The sequence below is a fragment of the Scyliorhinus torazame genome, chromosome 14, assembly GCF_047496885.1.
Source record: "Scyliorhinus torazame isolate Kashiwa2021f chromosome 14, sScyTor2.1, whole genome shotgun sequence".
Lineage (NCBI taxonomy): Eukaryota > Metazoa > Chordata > Chondrichthyes > Carcharhiniformes > Scyliorhinidae > Scyliorhinus > Scyliorhinus torazame.
The window spans coordinates 78,483,120-78,502,535 of NC_092720.1; the positions used below are offsets into that span (position 1 = coordinate 78,483,120).

At 47.4% G+C, this 19,416-nt stretch overlaps 1 protein-coding gene across 1 annotated transcript in view; it reads left to right on the forward strand.

The window, feature by feature from the left end:
- The window catches only part of LOC140389828 (spermatogenesis-associated protein 16-like), a 370,821-nt gene that overhangs the window by 88,650 nt on the left and 262,755 nt on the right, over positions 1-19,416 (forward strand). Inside the window, exons 4-5 of the mRNA XM_072474394.1 lie at positions 1,252-1,397; positions 13,737-13,826. Of these exons, the coding sequence (XP_072330495.1) occupies positions 1,252-1,397; positions 13,737-13,826 (236 nt within the window). The remainder of the gene's footprint in view (positions 1-1,251; positions 1,398-13,736; positions 13,827-19,416) is intronic.

Here is a 19,416-nt window from a genome sequence, read left to right on the forward strand (position 1 = left end):
AGGTTCTTGATTAATAAGGGGATCGGGGTTATGGGGAGAAGGCAGGAGAATGGGGATAAGAAAATATCAGCCTTGATTGAATGGCGGAGCAGACTCGATGGGCCGAGTGGCCTAATTCTGCTCCTATGTCTTATGATAACATGCAAACCAAAATTCAGTATTGGATGATAACAAATATTCTCCAACTAAATATTCTTTTTTTAGATACATTTTTTTCCAATTAAGGGGCAATTTAGCATGGCCAATCCACCTAGCCTGCACATCTTTTAGGTTATGGGGATGAAACCCACACAAACACGGGGAGAATGTGCAAACTCCACACGGACAGTGACCCGGAGCCGGGATCGAACCCGGGTCCTCAGCGACAACTAAATATTCTGAAGACTGATGTCACTATCTTCAATCTGTGCCTCAAGCTTCGTTCCTTAGCCAGCTTCATCCTTGCCCTGGACAAGATATGAGGCTGAACCAAACCGCTTGCAACCGTGGCATCCTATTTGATCCTGAGCTGAGCTTCTGACCTGACTCTATTTCACCAAGCCAGCATCCCATTATGGACCCCATGCAATCCCGAACACATCCAAAATCCTACTTCCCATATCCATATTGTGCCAAGCCCTGTTCACTCATCATCTTCCCAGTCTAGCACCCCTTGATTTTAAAATTCTAATTGTTTTTAAATCGCTTCATGGCCTTGCCCCTCTGTAAGTTCCTAAAGCCCTACAACCCTATGGGATTGCTGTGCTCTTCCAATTCTGACGTCTTGGCAAGTCCTAGTTTGTTCTGCTGCACCAGTGGCAGCGACTTTTCATCAATCATGGCCCTAAACTCCAGAATTCCTGCCGTAAACATGTTGACCTCTATCTCTAACCCTTCTCCTTTAAGACCTCACTTAGATTTTGCTCACGTCTCTCTTTATCTGGCTTGGTATTGAAATTTGGTTGATGATCATTCCTATGAAGTACCTTTAGGAGGTGTCGCCACATTGAAGGTGCTATCCAACTGCAAGCTGTTTTTGTTATTGACTCTCTCACCAGACCTGGACAGAGTACTGAAGACATACTTGACCAGTGTACAGTGCAATCTATGTATGACTTTGTAGTTTGCTTTGATTTGTACTCTGCTGCCTGGTAATCCGAATAGAAAATATTAATTGGTCTTATGTGTGTTGTTGAGTACTATTAAAAATTACAGCTCTTCCTACTTTATAATTGCTAACATTAAATCTGAATATTAATTTGCTTTGTATAGCTTTGTAGTAAAGGAGCAGTTCTGGGAAACCCATTTTATGCATCTTATGAAAAGATTTCAAGTATTGCCAGTTTTATCGAAACTAAGCTTGTAACCTGCTATCTGCGCATGAGAAGACCAGACCTAGCTCTTAATCATGCTCACAGGTAAACCCTTTTGACTGTTATTGAATGATATAATTATTCCTCTCTTGCCATGAAGTTGGAGCTTGAGTTTTATGCACTTTGACTTCTGACGTTTGTCCCTGAAAGAACTGCTGGAACACTTTATAACTTAGTTTTATATTTATTTTAAATCCAGGGCTGAATTCTCTCTTTCTGAGTCTAAGTGTTGATGCCAGCACAGGATTGGTGGAGTTCCATGACAGCAAAATTGACTTATTCAGCTATTGTTAAGGAGCTAGCACTGTCGCCACGTGGATCACAATAGATTCCAATGAGAAATGGTCCGGGATTCACCGGTTTCGCGATTGACATTCAGGAGACTGGCAGCCGAATGCAGACACTTCACTCCCCACACACACCATCCCAGCCAACAAGATGGCAGCAAGATGCGTGGCTCGAAGGTTCACGGACTCCGAGCTGGAGACCCCCCTGAACGCCGTGGCGGAGAGGTGGATGATCCTGTACCCCGGCCCAGGAAAGAGGCTGCCAGCCACTGCCATTCGCCATAGCTGGGCGCAGGAGGCAGAGGCCATGAGCAACGTGGGCAACATTGTCCGTACCAGACAGCAGTGCCGAAAAAAACTGCACAATCTCATCAGGGTATCCAGGGTGAGCAGGCAGCACTGTGTCCCTGGCACCAACCCCCAGCCCACAGACCCGTAGAAGAACTCCCACCCACCCTGCACCACATGCCAGCACCCATACCAGCCGCCATGGCCGGTTGCCCTGGCCACTGAGGTCACGAGATACCCACCCCCTGTGCTTCATGCGACCATGGCAGATCAAAGGGCCCTGGACCTGGTCGGCGGTCCAGAGGAAAGGGAGGTCGCCGCTTAGTTGGAGTTCTCCGTGACACGTGTGTCAAACCCCCCCCCACCACCCTCACCCCCACACCACCCTCACCCCAACACCACCCTCACCCTATACCACCCCCACCTGCACCACCCTCTCGCCTCCACCCACACGCTCTCTCTCTCTCCCCCCCACCCCGGCCCACAATCAATCATGCGTCTTTAGTGTCTTGCAGGACCTGCTGGCGGTGGGGCAAGTCCATCTGATGTCCCCCGTCCCCAGCCAGTGACTCAGACGGAGCGCTCCCGCCCCCCCGGCCCAGTGAGCCGAGAATTGACAATGAGACCAGCTCGGATGTCAGCCTTCCACCGGTTAAGCAGGACCTCCCGGACCTGAGTCTGAGGATGACACTGACTTCCCGTCACAGCTGTCTCCAACACCCTCCACCATCCCAGAGACACTCACCTCGGTTGGGTACTTTAGTGACGAGGCTCCTGGGACACTATCTGGTTCGCACCACACAGCTGATCCGGTACAGCAGGTGGAGGTCAGAACACCTGAGGGGGCTGACAGTCAGAGGGCAGGCCAACCCCAGGAACTAGCTGCTGCCCAGAAGGGTTTCAGGCTTCTGGAATGGACAGACCCATCGATTGCGGAGATGCGGTCGCAGAGCCAGAGACTACATGAGAGGCTATCTGCGAGCATCCAGCATCTATCTGCAGGTGCAGTTGGAGGAGTCCAACCGCGTGCAGCAGCAGGAGGTGTTGTCACATGGGTGGCATCCGCGGTGGAGACATTGGGGGTGACGGTTTTGGCTATGGATCAGCATGTCCAAGTCCCGGGGCATTCTGTGTAGAAGCTGTGTAGAAGGGTTGCTGAGTCACAAGTGATCATGTGCCAGAGCCACCTGGAAATTGCAGCGCTGCTTCTGAGTGTAGCCCAGTCATAGCAGGCCATGGCTGAGAACATCGGCGGCATTGCCCAGGCGCTGGCCGACGTGACACAGACGCTGAAGGAGGTGGCCCAGTCCCAGATGGAGATTGCGCAGTCACTGGCTGATGTGACACCGACCCAGAAGGTGATGGCACAGTGAATGAGTAATGTGGCGCAGTCCCAGACAGCAATGGTCCGCTCCCTGTGCTTCATGGCTGCAAGCATGTAGACCCTGGTCGAGACGAGAGCAGGCCTCCAGGACTGGGAGCACCAGGTGGTGGGGGAGCCTCATGGGTTAGTTCTGCTCGCACTCCATCCCATGGAGTAGTCCGGGGGCCATCGAGCACCCCAAGGGAGGAGGAGATGATGGAGCTCGTGCAGGTGACTCCTGCAGGGTAAGTGCCGGAACACCACAGCACCTCAGACTTCCCCCACTCCCTCCCCTCCTGTCCCTGGTGCATCTGGTGGACAGCAAGCAGAACAAGGGGGCACCACGACACCTGGGACACCCGAGCAGCAGCTAGGCCTATCCAGGCCCGGTCGCCCCAGAAGACGCCCGCCAACGGGACCCAGGTCGCAGGGCGGGAATCAGAGCAAGCCACCTCCACTCCTGCTGCACCATCTGAGGATCCACCAAGATGAAGCATTAGAGCCCGTAGGCCAGATCCCCTTGCAGTTCGTGTAGAGTGGCCTGTCATCTGCAGGTGCTTGTAGGGGAACATGCATCTCGTCGCTTATCCCCTGGACCAGGGCATCCCGTCGATTGTGGCGAAATCCACTGCCCGGGCATCCTGGTGGGCTCGGTCCACATTGAAATGTATGTATTGAGCCGCCTGGGCAGATAGGATCTTTGTGACAGCACGGATGCACCTGTGCACCGAGGTCTGAGATCCCAGACAGGTCGTCACTCGGCGCCTGAAAGGACCCCGTGACCGTCACTGTGATAGCCACCAGGAGAGGGTGTCCACCCCCATACCTCCATGGTTCTAGGTGTGCCATGATCTGGCAGATTTGTCGCACTGTCTCCCTGCTGAGCCGGAATTTACGGCGGCATGCCTGGTCCAGCAGGTCCTCGAATGACAGGCACTGCCAATACACACAAGGCCTCATGCAGCGCCTCCTTGGCATCTCTTCCTCCTCAGCCTGTTGAGCGACTGGTTCTCCATCCTGGGTTGCTGCCTCCTGTTCCTCTGGGGCACACTGCGCTGCTGCATGTCCGTTGTTGCACACTCCTCTGCAGCAGCTTCCTCTTCCTCGAGCAGCGCCAGCAGGGCATGCAGGGCATTCTCCAGGACTGCGGCGACTATCAGGAACGCCACCATTACTGGTTGAATTCCAATATTGATAGTCTGTAGGGGGTGAAAGGCTGACATGTTAGCATTGTGTGTACCCTCCTGTCCAACCAGGTCCAACCGGCTACATGGTGGCACTGCGCGCTCTGTCCCGCATGTTCCCCCCACCCCATCTCCGCAACCCTGGCCCCGTCCGTGCTAGGCACCATGAGGGCCTCTGGCCCTGGCACCCGTTCCTGCTGCCAGGGGTACCGTCGGCTGGCACTGCCCTAGTGGTTACAGTGGGAATTGCCCTTGGGTGGGCCGCCTGATGCCCTGCAGATGGGTGGCAGCCGGGTTGGGGGATGGATATGGCGGAGAGTGGGGTGCGGGGATGTTGGGGTGGGGGCAGCCGGTGTCATTCTAGAACATAGAGAACATAGAAAAATACAGCACAGAACAGGCCCTTCGGCCCACGATGTTGTGCCGAACCTTTGTCCCAGATTAATCATAGATTATCATTGAATTTACAGTGCAGAAGGAGGCCATTCGGCCCATTGAGTCTGCACCGGCTCTTGGAAAGAGCACCCTACCCAAAGTCAACACCTCCACCCAACACTAAGGGCAATTTTGGACACTAAGGGCAATTTATCATGGCCAATCCACCTAACCTGCACATCTTTGGACTGTGGGAGGAAACCGGAGCACCCGGAGGAAACCCACGCAGACACTGGGAGGATGTGCAGACTCCGCACAGACAGTGACCCAAGCTGGAATCGAACCTGGGACCCTGGAGCTGTGAAGCAATTGTGCTATCCACAATGCTACCGTGCTGTCCTTAAGAACAAATAAATCTACACTGTATCATTTTACCGTATGCAATAGCTGCTTGAAGGTCCCTAATGTTTCCGACTCAACTACTTTCACAGGCAGTGCATTCCATGCCCCCACTACTCTCTGGGTAAAGAACCTACCTCTGACATCCCCCCTATATCTTCCACCATTCATCTTAAATTTATGTCCCCTTGTAATGCTTTGTTCCACCCGGGGAAAAAGTCTCTGACTGTCTATCTATTCCCCTGATCATCTTATAAACCTCTATCAAGTCGCCCATCATCCTTCTCCGTTCTAATGAGAAAAGGCTTAGCACCCTCAACCTTTCCTCGTAAGACCTACTCTCCATTCCAGGCAACATCCTGGTAAATTTTCTTTGCACCTTTTCCGAAGCTTCCTCATCCTTCCTAAAATGAGGCGACCAGAACTGTACACAGTACTCCAAATGTGGCCTTACCAAAGTTTTGTACAGCTGCATCATCACCTCACGGCTCTTAAATTCAATCCCTCTGTTAATGAACGCTAGCACACCATAGGCCTTCTTCACAGCTCTATCCACTTGAGTGGCAACTTTCAAAGATGTATGAACATAGACCCCAAGATCTCTCTGCTCCTCCACATTGCCAAGAACTCTACCGTTAACCCTGTATTCCGCATTCATATTTGTCCTTCCAAAATGGACAACCTCACACTTTTCAGGGTTAAACTCCATCTGCCACTTCTCAGCCCAGCTCTGCATCCTATCTATGTCTCTTTGCAGCCGACAACAGCCCTCCTCACTATCCACAACTCCACCAATCTTCGTATCGTCTGCAAATTTACTGACCCACCCTTCAACTCCCTCATCCAAGTCATTAATGAAAATCACAAACAGCAGAGGACCCAGAACTGATCCCTGCGGTACGCCACTGGTAACTGGGATCCAGGCTGAATATTTGCCATCCATCACCACTCTCTGACTTCTATCCAACTGGCCAAATTTCCCACTATCCCATGCCTCCTTACTTTCTGCATAAGCCTACCATGGGGAACTTTATGAAATGCCTTACTAAAATCCATGTACACTACATCCACTGCTTTACCTTCATCCACATGCTTGGTCACCTCCTCAAAGAATTCAATAAGACTGGTAAGGCAAGACCTACCCCTCACAAATCCGTGCTGACTATCCCTAATCAAGCAGTGTCTTTCCAGATGCTCAGAAATCCTATCCTTCAGTACCCTTTCCATGACTTTGCCTACCACCGAAGTAAGACTAACTGGCCTGTAATTCCCAGGGTCATCCCTAGTCCCTTTTTTGAACAGGGGCACGACATTCGCCACTCTCCAATCCCCTGGTACCACCCCTGTTGACAGTGAGGACGAAAAGATCATTGCCAACGGCTCTGCAATTTCATCTTTTGCTTCCCATAGAACCCTTGGATATATCCCGTCAGGCCCGGGGGACTTGTCTATCCTCAGGTTTTTCAAAATGCCCAACACATCTTCCTAACAAGTATTTCCTCGAGCTTACCAGTCTGTTTCACACTGTCCTCTCCAACAATATGGCCCCTCTCATTTGTAAATACAGAAGAAAAGTACTCGTTCAAGACCTCTCCTATCTCTTCAGACTCAATACACAATCTCCCGCTACTGTCCTTGATCGGACCTACCCTCGCTCTAGTCATTCTCATATTTCTCACATATGTGTAAAAGGCCTTGGGGTTTTCCTTGATCCTACCCGCCAAAGATTGCTCATGCCCTCTCTTAGCTCTCCTAATCCCTTTCTTCAGTTCCCTCCTGGCTATCTTGTATCCCTCCAACGCCCTGTCTGAACCTTGTTTCCTCAGCCTTACATAAGTCTCCTTTTTCCTCTTAACAATACATTCAACCTCTCTTGTCAACCATGGTTCCCTCACTCGACCATCTCTTCCCTGCCTGACAGGATGGGCACGGGAGCAATAGGTCAGAAGGTGAGAGCATTGAGGGAGAACTAGGGAATAGGGACAGTGGAGCTCTGAGGCAGAGCAGACAGGGAGAAGTTGCTCAACACAGCGGGTCTGGTGGCCTGAAGTGCATATGTTTTAATGCAAGAAGTATTACGGGTAAGGCAGATGAACTTAGAGCGTGGATTAGTACTTGGAACTATGATGTTGTTGCCATTACAGAGACCTGGTTGAGGGAAGGGCAGGATTGGCAGCTAAACATTCCAGGATTTAGATGTTTCAGGCGGGATAGAGGGGGATGTAAAAGGGGAGGCGGAGTTGCGCTACTGGTTCGGGAGAATATCACAGCTGTACTGCGGGAGGACACCTCAGAGGGCAGTGAGGCTATATGGGTAGAGATCAGGAATAAGAATGGTGCAGTCACAATGTTGGGGGTTTACTACAGGCCTCCCAACAGCCAGCGGGGGATAGAGGAGCAGATAGGTAGACAGATTTTGGAAAAGAGTAAAAACAACAGGGTTGTGGTGATGGGAGACTTCAACTTCCCCAATATTGACTGGGACTCACTTAGTGCCAGGGGCTTAGACGGGGCTGAGTTTGTAAGGAGCATCCAGGCGGGCTTCTTAAAACAATATGTAGACAGTCCAACTAGGGAAGGGGCGGTACTGGACCTGGTATTGGGGAATGAGCCCGGCCAGGTGGTAGATGTTTCAGTAGGGGAGCATTTCGGGAACAGTGACCACAATTCAGTAAGTTTTAAAGTACTGGTGGACAAGGATAAGAGTGGTCCTAGGATGAATGTGCTAAATTGGGGGAAGGCTAATTATAACAATATTAGGCGGGAACTGAAGAACATAGATTGGGGGCGGATGTTTGAGGGCAAATCAACATCTGACATGTGGGAGGCTTTCAAGTGTCAGTTGAAAGGAATTCAGGACCGGCATGTTCCTGTGAGGAAGAAGGATAAATACGGCAATATTCGGGAACCTTGGATAACGAGAGGTATTGTAGGCCTCGTCAAAAAGAAAAAGGAGGCATTTGTCAGGGCTAAAAGGCTGGGAACAGACGAAGCCTGTGTGGAATATAAGGAAAGTAGGAAGGAACTTAAGCAAGGAGTCAGGAGGGCTAGAAGGGGTCACGAAAAGTCATTGGCAAATAGGGTTAAGGAAAATCCCAATGCTTTTTACACGTACATAAAAAGCAAGAGGGTAGCCAGGGAAAGGGTTGGCCCACTGAAATATAGGCAAGGGAATCTATGTGTGGAGCCAGAGGAAATGGGCGAGGTATTAAATGAATACTTTGCATCAGTATTCACCAAAGAGAAGAAATTGGTAGATGTTGAGTCTGGAGAAGGGTGTGTAGATAGCCTGGGTCACATTGAGATCCAAAAAGACGAGGTGTTGGGTGTCTTAAAAAATATTAAGGTAGATAAGTCCCCAGGGCCTGATGGGATCTACCCCAGAATACTGAAGAAGGCTGGAGAGGAAATTGCTGAGGCCTTGACAGAAATCTTTGGATCCTCACTGTCTTCAGGGGATGTCCCGGAGGACTGGAGAATAGCCAATGTTGTTCCTCTGTTTAAGAAGGGTAGCAAGGGTAATCCAGGGAACTACAGGCCGGTGAGCCTTACTTCAGTGGTAGGGAAATTACTGGAGAGAATTCTTCGAGACAGGATCTACTCCCATTTGGAAGCAAATGGACGTATTAGTGAGAGGCAGCATGGTTTTGTGAAGGGGAGGTCGTGTCTCACTAACTTGATAGAGTTTTTCGAGGAGGTCACTAAGATGATTGATACAGGTAGGGCAGTGGATGTTGTCTATATGGACTTCAGTAAGGCCTTTGACAAGGTCCCTCATGGTAGACTAGTACAAAAGGTGAAGTCACACGGGATCAGGGGTGAGCTGGCAAGGTGGATACAGAACTGGCTAGGTCATAGAAGGCAGAGAGTAGCAATGGAAGGATGCTTTTCTCATTGGAGGGCTGTGACCAGTGGTGTTCCACAGGGATCAGTGCTGGGACCTTTGCTGTTTGTAGTATATATAAATGATTTGGAGGAAAATGTAACTGGTCTGATTAGTAAGTTTGCAGACGACACAAAGGTTGGTGGAATTGCGGATAGCGATGAGGACTGTCAGAGGATACAGCAGGATTTAGATTGTTTGGAGACTTGGGCGGAGAGATGGCAGATGGAGTTTAATCCGGACAAATGTGAGGTAATGCATTTTGGAAGGTCTAATGCAGGTAGGGAATATACAGTGAATGGTAGAACCCTCGAGTATTGAAAGTCAAATAGATCTAGGAGTACAGGTCCACAGGTCATTGAAAGGGGCAACACAGGTGGAGAAGGTAGTCAAGAAGGCATACGGCATGCTTGCCTTCATTGGCCGGGGCATTGAGTATAAGAATTGGCAAGTCATGTTGCAGCTGTATAGAACCTTAGTTAGGCCACACTTGGAGTATAGTGTTCAATTCTGGTCGCCACACTACCAGAAGGATGTGGAGGCTTTAGAGAGGGTGCAGAAGAGATTTACCAGAATGTTGCCTGGTATGGAGGGCATTAGCTATGAGGAGCGGTTGAATAAACTCGGTTTGTTCTCACTGGACCGAAGGAGGTTGAGGGGAGACCTGATAGAGGTCTACAAAATTATGAGGGGCATAGACAGAGTGGATAGTCAGAGGCTTTTCCCCAGGGTAGAGGGGTCAATTACTAGGGGGCATAGGTTTAAGGTGAGAGGGCAAGGTTTAGAGTAGATGTACGAGGCAAGTTTTTTACGCAGAGGGTAGTGGGTGCCTGGAACTCGCTACCGGAGGGGGTGGTGGAAGCAGGGATGATAGTGACATTTAAGGGGCATCTTGACAAATACATGAATAGGATGGGAATAGAGGGATACGGACCCAGGAAGTGTAGAAGATTGTAGTTCAGTCGGGCAGCATGGTCGGCACGGGCTTGGAGGGCCGAAGGGCCTGTTCCTGTGCTGTACATTTCTTTGTTCTTTGTTCTTTGTTTGTTGACATACATATCAAGGACACGTAGTACCTGTTCCTTGAACAAGTTCCACATTTCACTTGTGTCCTTCCCTGACAGCCTATGTTCCCAACTTATGCACTTCAATTCTTGTCTGACAACATCGTATTTACCCTTCCCCCAATTGTAAACCTTGACCTGTTGCACGCACCTATCCCTCTCCATTACTAAAGTGAAAGTCACAGAATTGTGGTCACTATCTCCAAAATGCTCCCCCACTAACAAATCTATCACTTGCCCTGGTTCATTACCAAGTACTAAATCCAATATTGCCCCTCCTCTGGCCGGACAATCTACGTACTGTGTTAGAAAAGCTTCCTGGACACACTGCACAAACACCACCCCATCCAAACTATTTGATCTAAAGAGTTTCCACTCAATGTTTGGGAAGTTAAAGTCACCCATGACTACTACCCTGTGACTTCTGCACCTTTCCAAAATCTGTTTCCCAATCTGTTCCTCCACATCTCTGCTACTATTGGGGGGCCTGTAGAAAACTCCGAACAAGGTGACTGCTCTTTTCCTATTTCTGACTTCAACCCATACTACCTCAGGAGGCTGATATTCCTCGAACTGCCTTTCTGCAGCTGTTATACTATCTCTAATTAACAATGCCACCCCCCACCTCTTTTGCCACCCTCCCTAATCTTATTGAAACATCTATAACCAGGGACCTCCAACAACCATTTCTGCCCCTCTTCTATCCAAATTTCCGTGATGGCCACCACATCGTAGTCCCAAGCACCGATCCATGCCTTAAGTTCACCCACCTTATTCCTGATGCTTCTTGCGTTGAAGTATACACACTTCAACCCATCTCCGTGCCTGCAAGTACTCTCCTTTGTCAGTGTTCCCTTCCCCATTGCCTCATTACACGCTTTGGCGTCCTGAATATCGGCTACCTTAGTTGCTGGACTACAAATCCGGTTCCCATTCCCCTGCCAAATTAGTTTAAACCCTCCCGAAGAGTACGAGCAAACCTCCCTCCCAGGATATTGGTGCCCCTCTGGTTCAGATGCAACCCGTCCTGCTTGTACAGGTCCCACCTTCCCCAGAATGCGCTCCAATTATCCAAATACCTGAAGCCCTCCCTCCTACACCATTCCTGCAGCCACGTGTTCAGCTGCACTCTCTCTCTATTCCTAGCCTCGCTATCACGTGGCACCGGCAACAAACCAGAGATGACAACTCTGTCTGTCCTGGCTTTTAACTTCCAGCCTAACTCCCTAAACTCGTTTATTACCTCCACACCCCTTTTCCTACCTACGTCATTGGTACCAATGTGCACCACAACTTCTGGCTGCTCCCCCTCCCCCTTAAGGTTCTGAAGACACGATCCGAGACATCCCTGGCCCTGGAACCCGGGAGGCAACATACCTTCCGGGAGTCTCGCTCGCGACCACAGAATCTCCTATCTATTTCCCTAACCATTGAATCTCCTACAACTATTGCTTTTCTATTCGCCCCCTTCCCTTCTGAGCCCCAGAGCCAGCCTCAGTGCCAGAGACCTGGCTGCTAGGGCATTCCCCCGGTAGGTCATCCCCCCCCAACAGCATCCAAAACGGTATACTTGTTTTGAAGGGGAACGGCCACGAGGGATCCCTGCACTGTCTGCCTGGTTTTTTTTTTCCCCCCTGACTGTAACCCAGCTATTCTTGTTCTGTACCTTGGGTGTGGTTACCTCCCTGTAACTCTTCTCTATCACCCCCTCTGCCTCCCGGATGATCCGAAGTTCATCCAGCTTCAGCTCCAGTTCCCTAACACGGTCTTTGAGGAGCTGGAGTTGGGAGCACTTCCCGCAGGTATAGTCAGCGGGGACACCGGTGGTATCCCTCACCACCCACATCCTACAGGAGGAGCATGCAACTGGCCTAGCCTCCATCCCCTCTTACCTTACAGAATATAGCTGCCCTGTGGACCAACTGGACCTCCGCCCTCCGACTCTGCTCCCAGCCAGCTGCACTCTCTGCAAACTCCCGGCTCCCTTCATGCTCTTTGCGGAAATGTAGGAAACAAAATGAAAGGAGCACCGTACTCCCTCCTCACCTAACTCCCTCAGTCACCAAACTCTCACTATAGCACTGAAATGCACCAAATTCAGCACTCCCTCAGTCACCAAACTCTCACTATAGCACTCAAATGCACCAAATTCAGCACTCCGTGCAAACTGCAGGACCATAGGCCTAGGTGGGTGGTCAGTGGGGTGTGCAATAAGATGGCTGCCTTGTATGCCGTGGCAATGGTGGTCCGTGTCTGGACATCACCCCAGTCTCGTGGGTCTCCCTCCAGCCACTTGGCCTGTTCCCCCATTTACCCCCCACCCCGGCCCTAACAAGGACCCTCCCACCCCAGCCAGCCCGGCCTGTGACCGGCCCGGCAGCCTACGGTCGCGCCTCTGTGTCCTACCTCCCCTCTCTCCCTCATCAGCCACAACAGCAGTTTCACGAGTTTTAAAAGCATAAGTGAACCATGCCGTCGGGAATTCAGCCCCTCAGAGGCGGAGAATCGCAGAGGTACTGGAGAATATCAGGTCGGGCCCGCTAATGACATGCAAAAGGTGTTTACTGTACATGCGTTCCGGATTGCATTGACGCCGCTGTCGCGATGACGGAGAATTGTGATTTGGCGTCAAATCGGCGCCCGTTGCGATTTTGCCGTCGGAACCTATTATCTGCTCAATCGCGTTTTGAGATTTCAGCGTCAGCCAACGGAGAATCCCGGCCCCAGTCTTTTCAGTAGGATCTGCAAATAAAATTGTGAGATTTATCAAGATTGCCGCCATTTTGTATACCTACTCCAAAAGATATGAACCAAGATTTTCAATGGTGTGACAGCTTTTCTGGATCCAGCCTCATTTACTTTGGAATACTGACATTCCTGCCAGCATTCCATTATTCACCTCTTAGTAAAGGGATGTGGGAGGAATTGCACACTCATGTAGGAATCAGATACCTACTGCGGCTCAATGGTGCCTTTCTAACTGGGAACCATTGTTGGTTTTACCACCTACCAAATTTCAGCTGTAAGCTGTAATTGTATCTTATATGTAAGTATATCATACCATTGTAGTGCAAACTGCTGGCATTTGAAGATTCTTCTCCATTTCGCATTAGCTTGTGGCACAAGTGACCAGTGTTAGCTCAATTAGATCCCAATATACAAATAATTTTTAATAATAGGATGCAGAAACTGATGAAGCAAGCAGGAATGCATGCGACTCTTTTAAGTTTTCTTCAATGCCAAATAATGCCAGAGAAAGTAAGCATATTGAAAACAACAACAACTACAATTTTCTGCATCAACGAAGTAAAGGAATGAAATTATTGCTTGTATATCAATAATTTATGTGAACCATTCAAGTTGTATCAGAAAAATCATAAGAACAGACTTGGATGTATCCTTAATGAGAATTTTTGGGCACACTAATAATTTTGAAATATTTGACAATACTTCAAAACACACACTGACTTTGTAAAACCCACACATACTTTATTAGTCAGTTTTGTAACAGGCTAATTCATAATTTTTTGCTATTTCTAAGGAGTATACTCCTGAATCCAATTAATTTCCGTAACCACCTTCGTCAAGCCACAGTCTTCCGTTGTTTGGAACGATATGCTGAAGCTGCAAGGTAAGGGAACTTCCATAAATGTGAAATAAAGATATTGAACTAAAGGCTTGAAATAAGTCTTCATTCTAAGCTAGAACTGAGCAGAGTATAACAATGTTAAACTTGTCAAATAGCATGTAATGACGGATCATTTAAGTTCTCAGATGATTTGTGTCTGCGGTGCATATAAGGTCAACATTTTAGTGATTGAAGTGATGCGAACCAACAAGAAATTGAAAGAGATTCAGTTCTGCTCAGACATATATCTCAAAATCACATGTTGTAACTAGTCAATTCTAATCTTTCCTTGTGCATTTTCGAATTCACATTTGTCCTAATCATTTTCTATCACAGGTCATTTTGACTCAACTTCACTTTTTTTGCAGATTCATAAATTACAATTAAACATCTATTGATATATCTTTAATTGTACTAAATGTCTTAAATGTAACAAATGTATTAAATATTTTAATAAATCACAAACTTTTATTTTCAATTTTCATTTTGGAACTGGTTTCCTCGCGTAAAATGTGTGTGGTTCGGTAGGTCTCACAAAGAGGTTCTGAGTCTTTAGCAGTAAGTGTTTATTAATGACTGTACATAGTACATTTATACAGTATAAGATCTCAACTTGGAACAGTTTCCATTCTTACCCCCACACAGGTCTCTGTCCAGTCCAAGACTGTCCTCTAGTCTTGGGTCATGAGATCCTTTCCGTAACAGTGTGGGCGATACAATACCCAGTCCTACATTAACCCTTTTTATGCAATACCCTTGTACTACACCTCCCCCAAATCTTTATCCAACATGTTTAGAATGCATTCCTGTTTACCCAATATATATATTTTTTATATATATTTTATTCAAAACGTATATGAAAAGTTACAACATATAAACAATTCGGGAAACAAACTTCCCAACACACAACTATACAGTTTGTACAAATGTATTCCCTTTTTCGCCACCCCACCACGGTCACGAACATCCCCCACCTTGCATCGAAACCCTCCGCTGAACCCCTTAACTCGTATTTGATCTTTTCCAGCCAAAGAGAGTCATATAAGTCACCCAGCCAGGCCGCTACCCCCGGTGGCGTTGCTGACCGCCACTCCAATAAAATTCGTCGACTGGCAATCTGAGAAGCGAAGGCCACAACATCGGCCTTCCTCCCCTCTATCAGCTTCAACTTCTCCAATATCCCAAATATCGTTACCAAAGGGTCCGGCTCATCCTCCTCCCCCACTCTCCTTGCTAGTGCTTCAAACACTCCCACCCAGAATCTTACCAATTTAGGGTAGCACGGTGGCGCAGTGGTTAGCATTGCTGTCTCACGGCGCCGAGGTCACAGGTTCGATCCCGGCCCTGGGTCACTGTCCGTGTGGCGTTTGCACATTCTCCCCGTGTTTACATGGGTTTCACCTCTTCAACCCAAAAGATGTGCAGGGTAGGTGGATTGTGTAGTGATCTGCATATCTGTGTGTATATATACACAAGGGGTGAATGTAAATGCAATACAACTAAGCAATCACTAGAGGGAGCACGGGAGATGTATAAATACAGACAACCAGGCAGTCAGGGGACTCTTCACAGGAACAGCAGCTGGTGAGCAGGACACAGACAGGCAGCTCAGATGTAACATAGTATAAGCGCTGGAGAGAGAACAATCGCACAATAGAGCAGCTACTTCAACTGTAAGAGTACGAGCTTTATTCAGACACAAGGAATAACACATGGTATCAGAAGACTTCAGAACGTTTACTAGAAGATTACACAAGATGCAGACAACGAAAGATCGAAATGACATGAAAACGCGTACCGGACATTAGATGTTGGGAGACTTCGCTGATTCAATGAAACTCATTGGAACTCCACCGCAGCTGAAAACAACCGGTAATTTAAGTCATAGATGGAAAAGCTTTAAACAAATGTTCAAAATATATATCATAGCTAATGATTTGAGAACAGCCTCAGAAGAAATGAAAATAGCACTGCTCCTCGCAGGAGATGAAGCTAGGGAAATATATAACGGCTTTAAATACTTGAAAGGTGAAGACAATACCAAATTAGAAGTAATACTGAAAAAATTTGAAGATCACTATAACACCAGTAACAATGCTTCTTTCAGACATTCAATGCTCGGAGACCAAATTGCACAGGGAATGAGTGATGCAAAACTCAAACAATCAGCAGAACAGAAATGTTTAACCTGGAAATCACGATTGAAAAGTGCAAATTGCAAGAAAAAGATAATAAGTGCTTACCTAGAACAAATGCTGATAAAGATCCTCCCCACAGGTCTAAAGCAGTTAAGAGCACATTTTAAACTGCCCGGGGAACAAAAGACGCAAATCTGGGTCTGCGCATGCGCAGGAAACAGAAGCCGCGCATGCGCAATTGAAAAAAGAAGTTTTGGGTGCAGATCGTCTTACGCATGCGCCGTTGGTCAAAAAGAGCGCACAGTTCAAAGATGGATGTAAGCCGTGCATGTGCAGTTGGTCAAAAAGCGCACAGTTGAAAGATGGACGGCATGCGCAGTTTACAAAGAAGCGCACAGTAAAGGAACATCGATTTGCGCATGCGCAATCGATTCCCACGAGCATCATGACGTCAGCAGATGCAGAACTCGCCCACTTAAAGGGGAAATGCCCGAAAATCACAAACAAGATTCTTAAAGGCACAAAACCAACAAATTCGACCTCAAAAGGCACAACATTGCCTGAACTTCTACCAGCAGTTGAAAATAACTTTCGCGGCACCCTGGAACAAGCAGTTTGCACCACCCAAAGTGAAGAGCACAATGACAAATCTGAAACCAATGAAGATGATTTGTTCATTGAACATGAAGAGAACAATAACAAATCCGAAACAAAAAAAAAAGATTTGTTTATCGAAAAATAATACTCAGACATGGCAGAATTATTTGGATATGCTAATCATAGCATCAGCAGCACGGTTGCAAAGCTCAACACGACTCTACTCATGGTAGATGAATCCAATACCATGATGCAATGGCAGATCGTCAATACATTGGATGACAGCAACCTGTCAAATACCCAAGAAGAACATGATGCCACACAGAGAGTACTGACCGACTCCGTTGAGAGAGCACAGATCGACTCCACAGAGAGAACACTGCACGACTCCACAGAGAGAGCAATGAAAGACTCCACAGAGAGAGCGATGCAAGCCTCCGCAGAGGGAGTGACGCAGGCTTCCACAGAGAGCTCGTTGACAGACTCTAAAATGGAAGCAATTAAAGACCCCATAGCGAACTCCATGCATGATCAAGATCATGAAGGTCCATCCACCTCACGTGAACAAGAAAAGGAAGACTATGAACGTCTACCCAGCTCACATAATCAACAAGAAGACAATGTAAGTCTACCCACTGTATGTGAAAACAGTGACAATGTGATCACAATCGACATACAGGATGTGCAGGATCACAGCGAGACTGACAGATCTCAGCTCGTCTGTACAGAAGGACTCAACAATCAGAGTAGAGCTACTCATGAGTCCAGTGAGACCACGTCAATTGAAACCTCATCCACTCTAAACTACCCACAAGAAAATGAAATCTTGAAAATTTTGACTCCAGAAGAGGAGCATCAAGAAACCAAAGAGAATTCAAATGAACCGGAAATGATTCCAGAAGAGGATCACCAAGGAAGCAAAGAAGAGGAATCACGTCCACCACAAATGACTGATGTCAGAAAGATCAATGCAACATCAGATCATTCTTACAATCCTCAAGAAGAAACGCTCAAGGTAACATCAGATACCACAAAGGACACTGACACCAATAACTTTGAGAATGACTCAAATTATCCACACGGAACAGTCATTGAGCGCAACAAGAACAACAAAAACCACAAGAAGCACAACAGAAACAAGAACAACAACAGCAACAACAAAAACACCAAGAAGCACAGGAACAACAACAAAAACCACAAGCACAACAACAAAAACTACAAGATCTACAACAAGAAGCATAACAAAGACAACAACAGCAACAACAAGCACAACTAAAACAACAAGAACAACAAAAACAGAAACAACAAGCATGCTAAAAACAACAACAAGAGCGACAACGAAAACAACAAAGACGGAAACGACAGAAACAACAACAATGAAACAACGACCTGTACAACATGGCACAACTCTGCACATGAAGGACAATGCAACGAGTACAACATACCATGGCATGACAATGAATCTCACGAATTCACATTTGCTCCAGAAAAAACAATCACATCAGTATTCAAGGCAGATGACACAATAAATCGATACCACAGAAAAAAGTCCACATCAGTCAACATCAGTGGTTCGACCATTCGAACACCTCGTGATGACTTGTTGGTTACTTAAAACACAAGAACGCTGACGACATTCACAAAGAAGTTACAATATCAATATCATCACGTCAACAACAGAAAGAAAAAAAACTCAACCGAACAAATTCATAAAGTTGGACTCATAAATGTTTTTAAGATGCGACTCATAAATATTAATTGGCTTTGTATAATAACCAATATCATCACCGCATGTACAGATATACATATCCTAATTAATCTAACTGTTTTGTACAATTTTCTTTAACACTGTACAGAAAATATGTAAAAGAAAAAAGGGGGGAAGTAGTGATAAAAGCAAATTACTGCAGATGCTGGAATCTGAAACGAAAGAGAAAATGCTGGAAAATCTCAACAAGTCTGACAGCATCTGCAGAGAGAGAAAAGAGCTAACGTTTCGAAAATGATGACTCTTTGTCAAAGCTAACAGACAGAGAAAGATCTCAGCTTGGAATAGTCTCCATTCTTGCCCCCACACATGTCTCTGTCCAATCCAAGACTGTCCTCTATACTTGGGTCATGAGATCCTTTACAGTGTGGGCGATACAATACCCAGTCCTACATTAACCCTTTTTATGCAATACCCTTGCACTACACCTCCCCCAAGTCTTTATCCAACATGTTTAGGTATGCATTCCTGTTTACCCAATATATTTTCTTTAGTGTATTTTATTTGAAACGTATATGAAAAGTTACAACATATAAACAATTCGGGAAACAAACTTCCCAACACACAACTATACAGTTTGTACAAATGTTTTCCCTTTTTCGCCACCCCACTCGCGCGATGAACAACTCCTCAAACACGGTCACGAACACACACCACCTTGCCTCAAAACCCTCCGCTGAGCCCCTTAACTCGTATTTGATCTTTTCCAGCTGAAGAGGGTCATATAAGTCACCCAGCTAGGCCGCTACCCCCGGTGGCGTTGCTGACCGTCACTCCAATAAAATTCGTCGACTGGCAGTCAGAGAAGCGAAGGCCACAACATTGGCCTTCCTCCCATCTATCAGCCCCAGCTTCTCCAATATCCCAAATATCGCTACCAAAGGGTCCGGCTCAACCTCCTCCCCTACTCTCCTTGCTAGTGCCGCAAACACTCCCACCCAGAATCTTACCAATTTAGGGTAGCACGGTGGCGCAGTGGTTAGCATTGCTGTCTCACGGCGCCGAGGTCACAGGTTCGATCCCGGCTCTGGGCCACTGTCCGTGTGGTGTTTGCTCATTCTCCCCGAGTTTACTGGGGTTTCACCTCCAC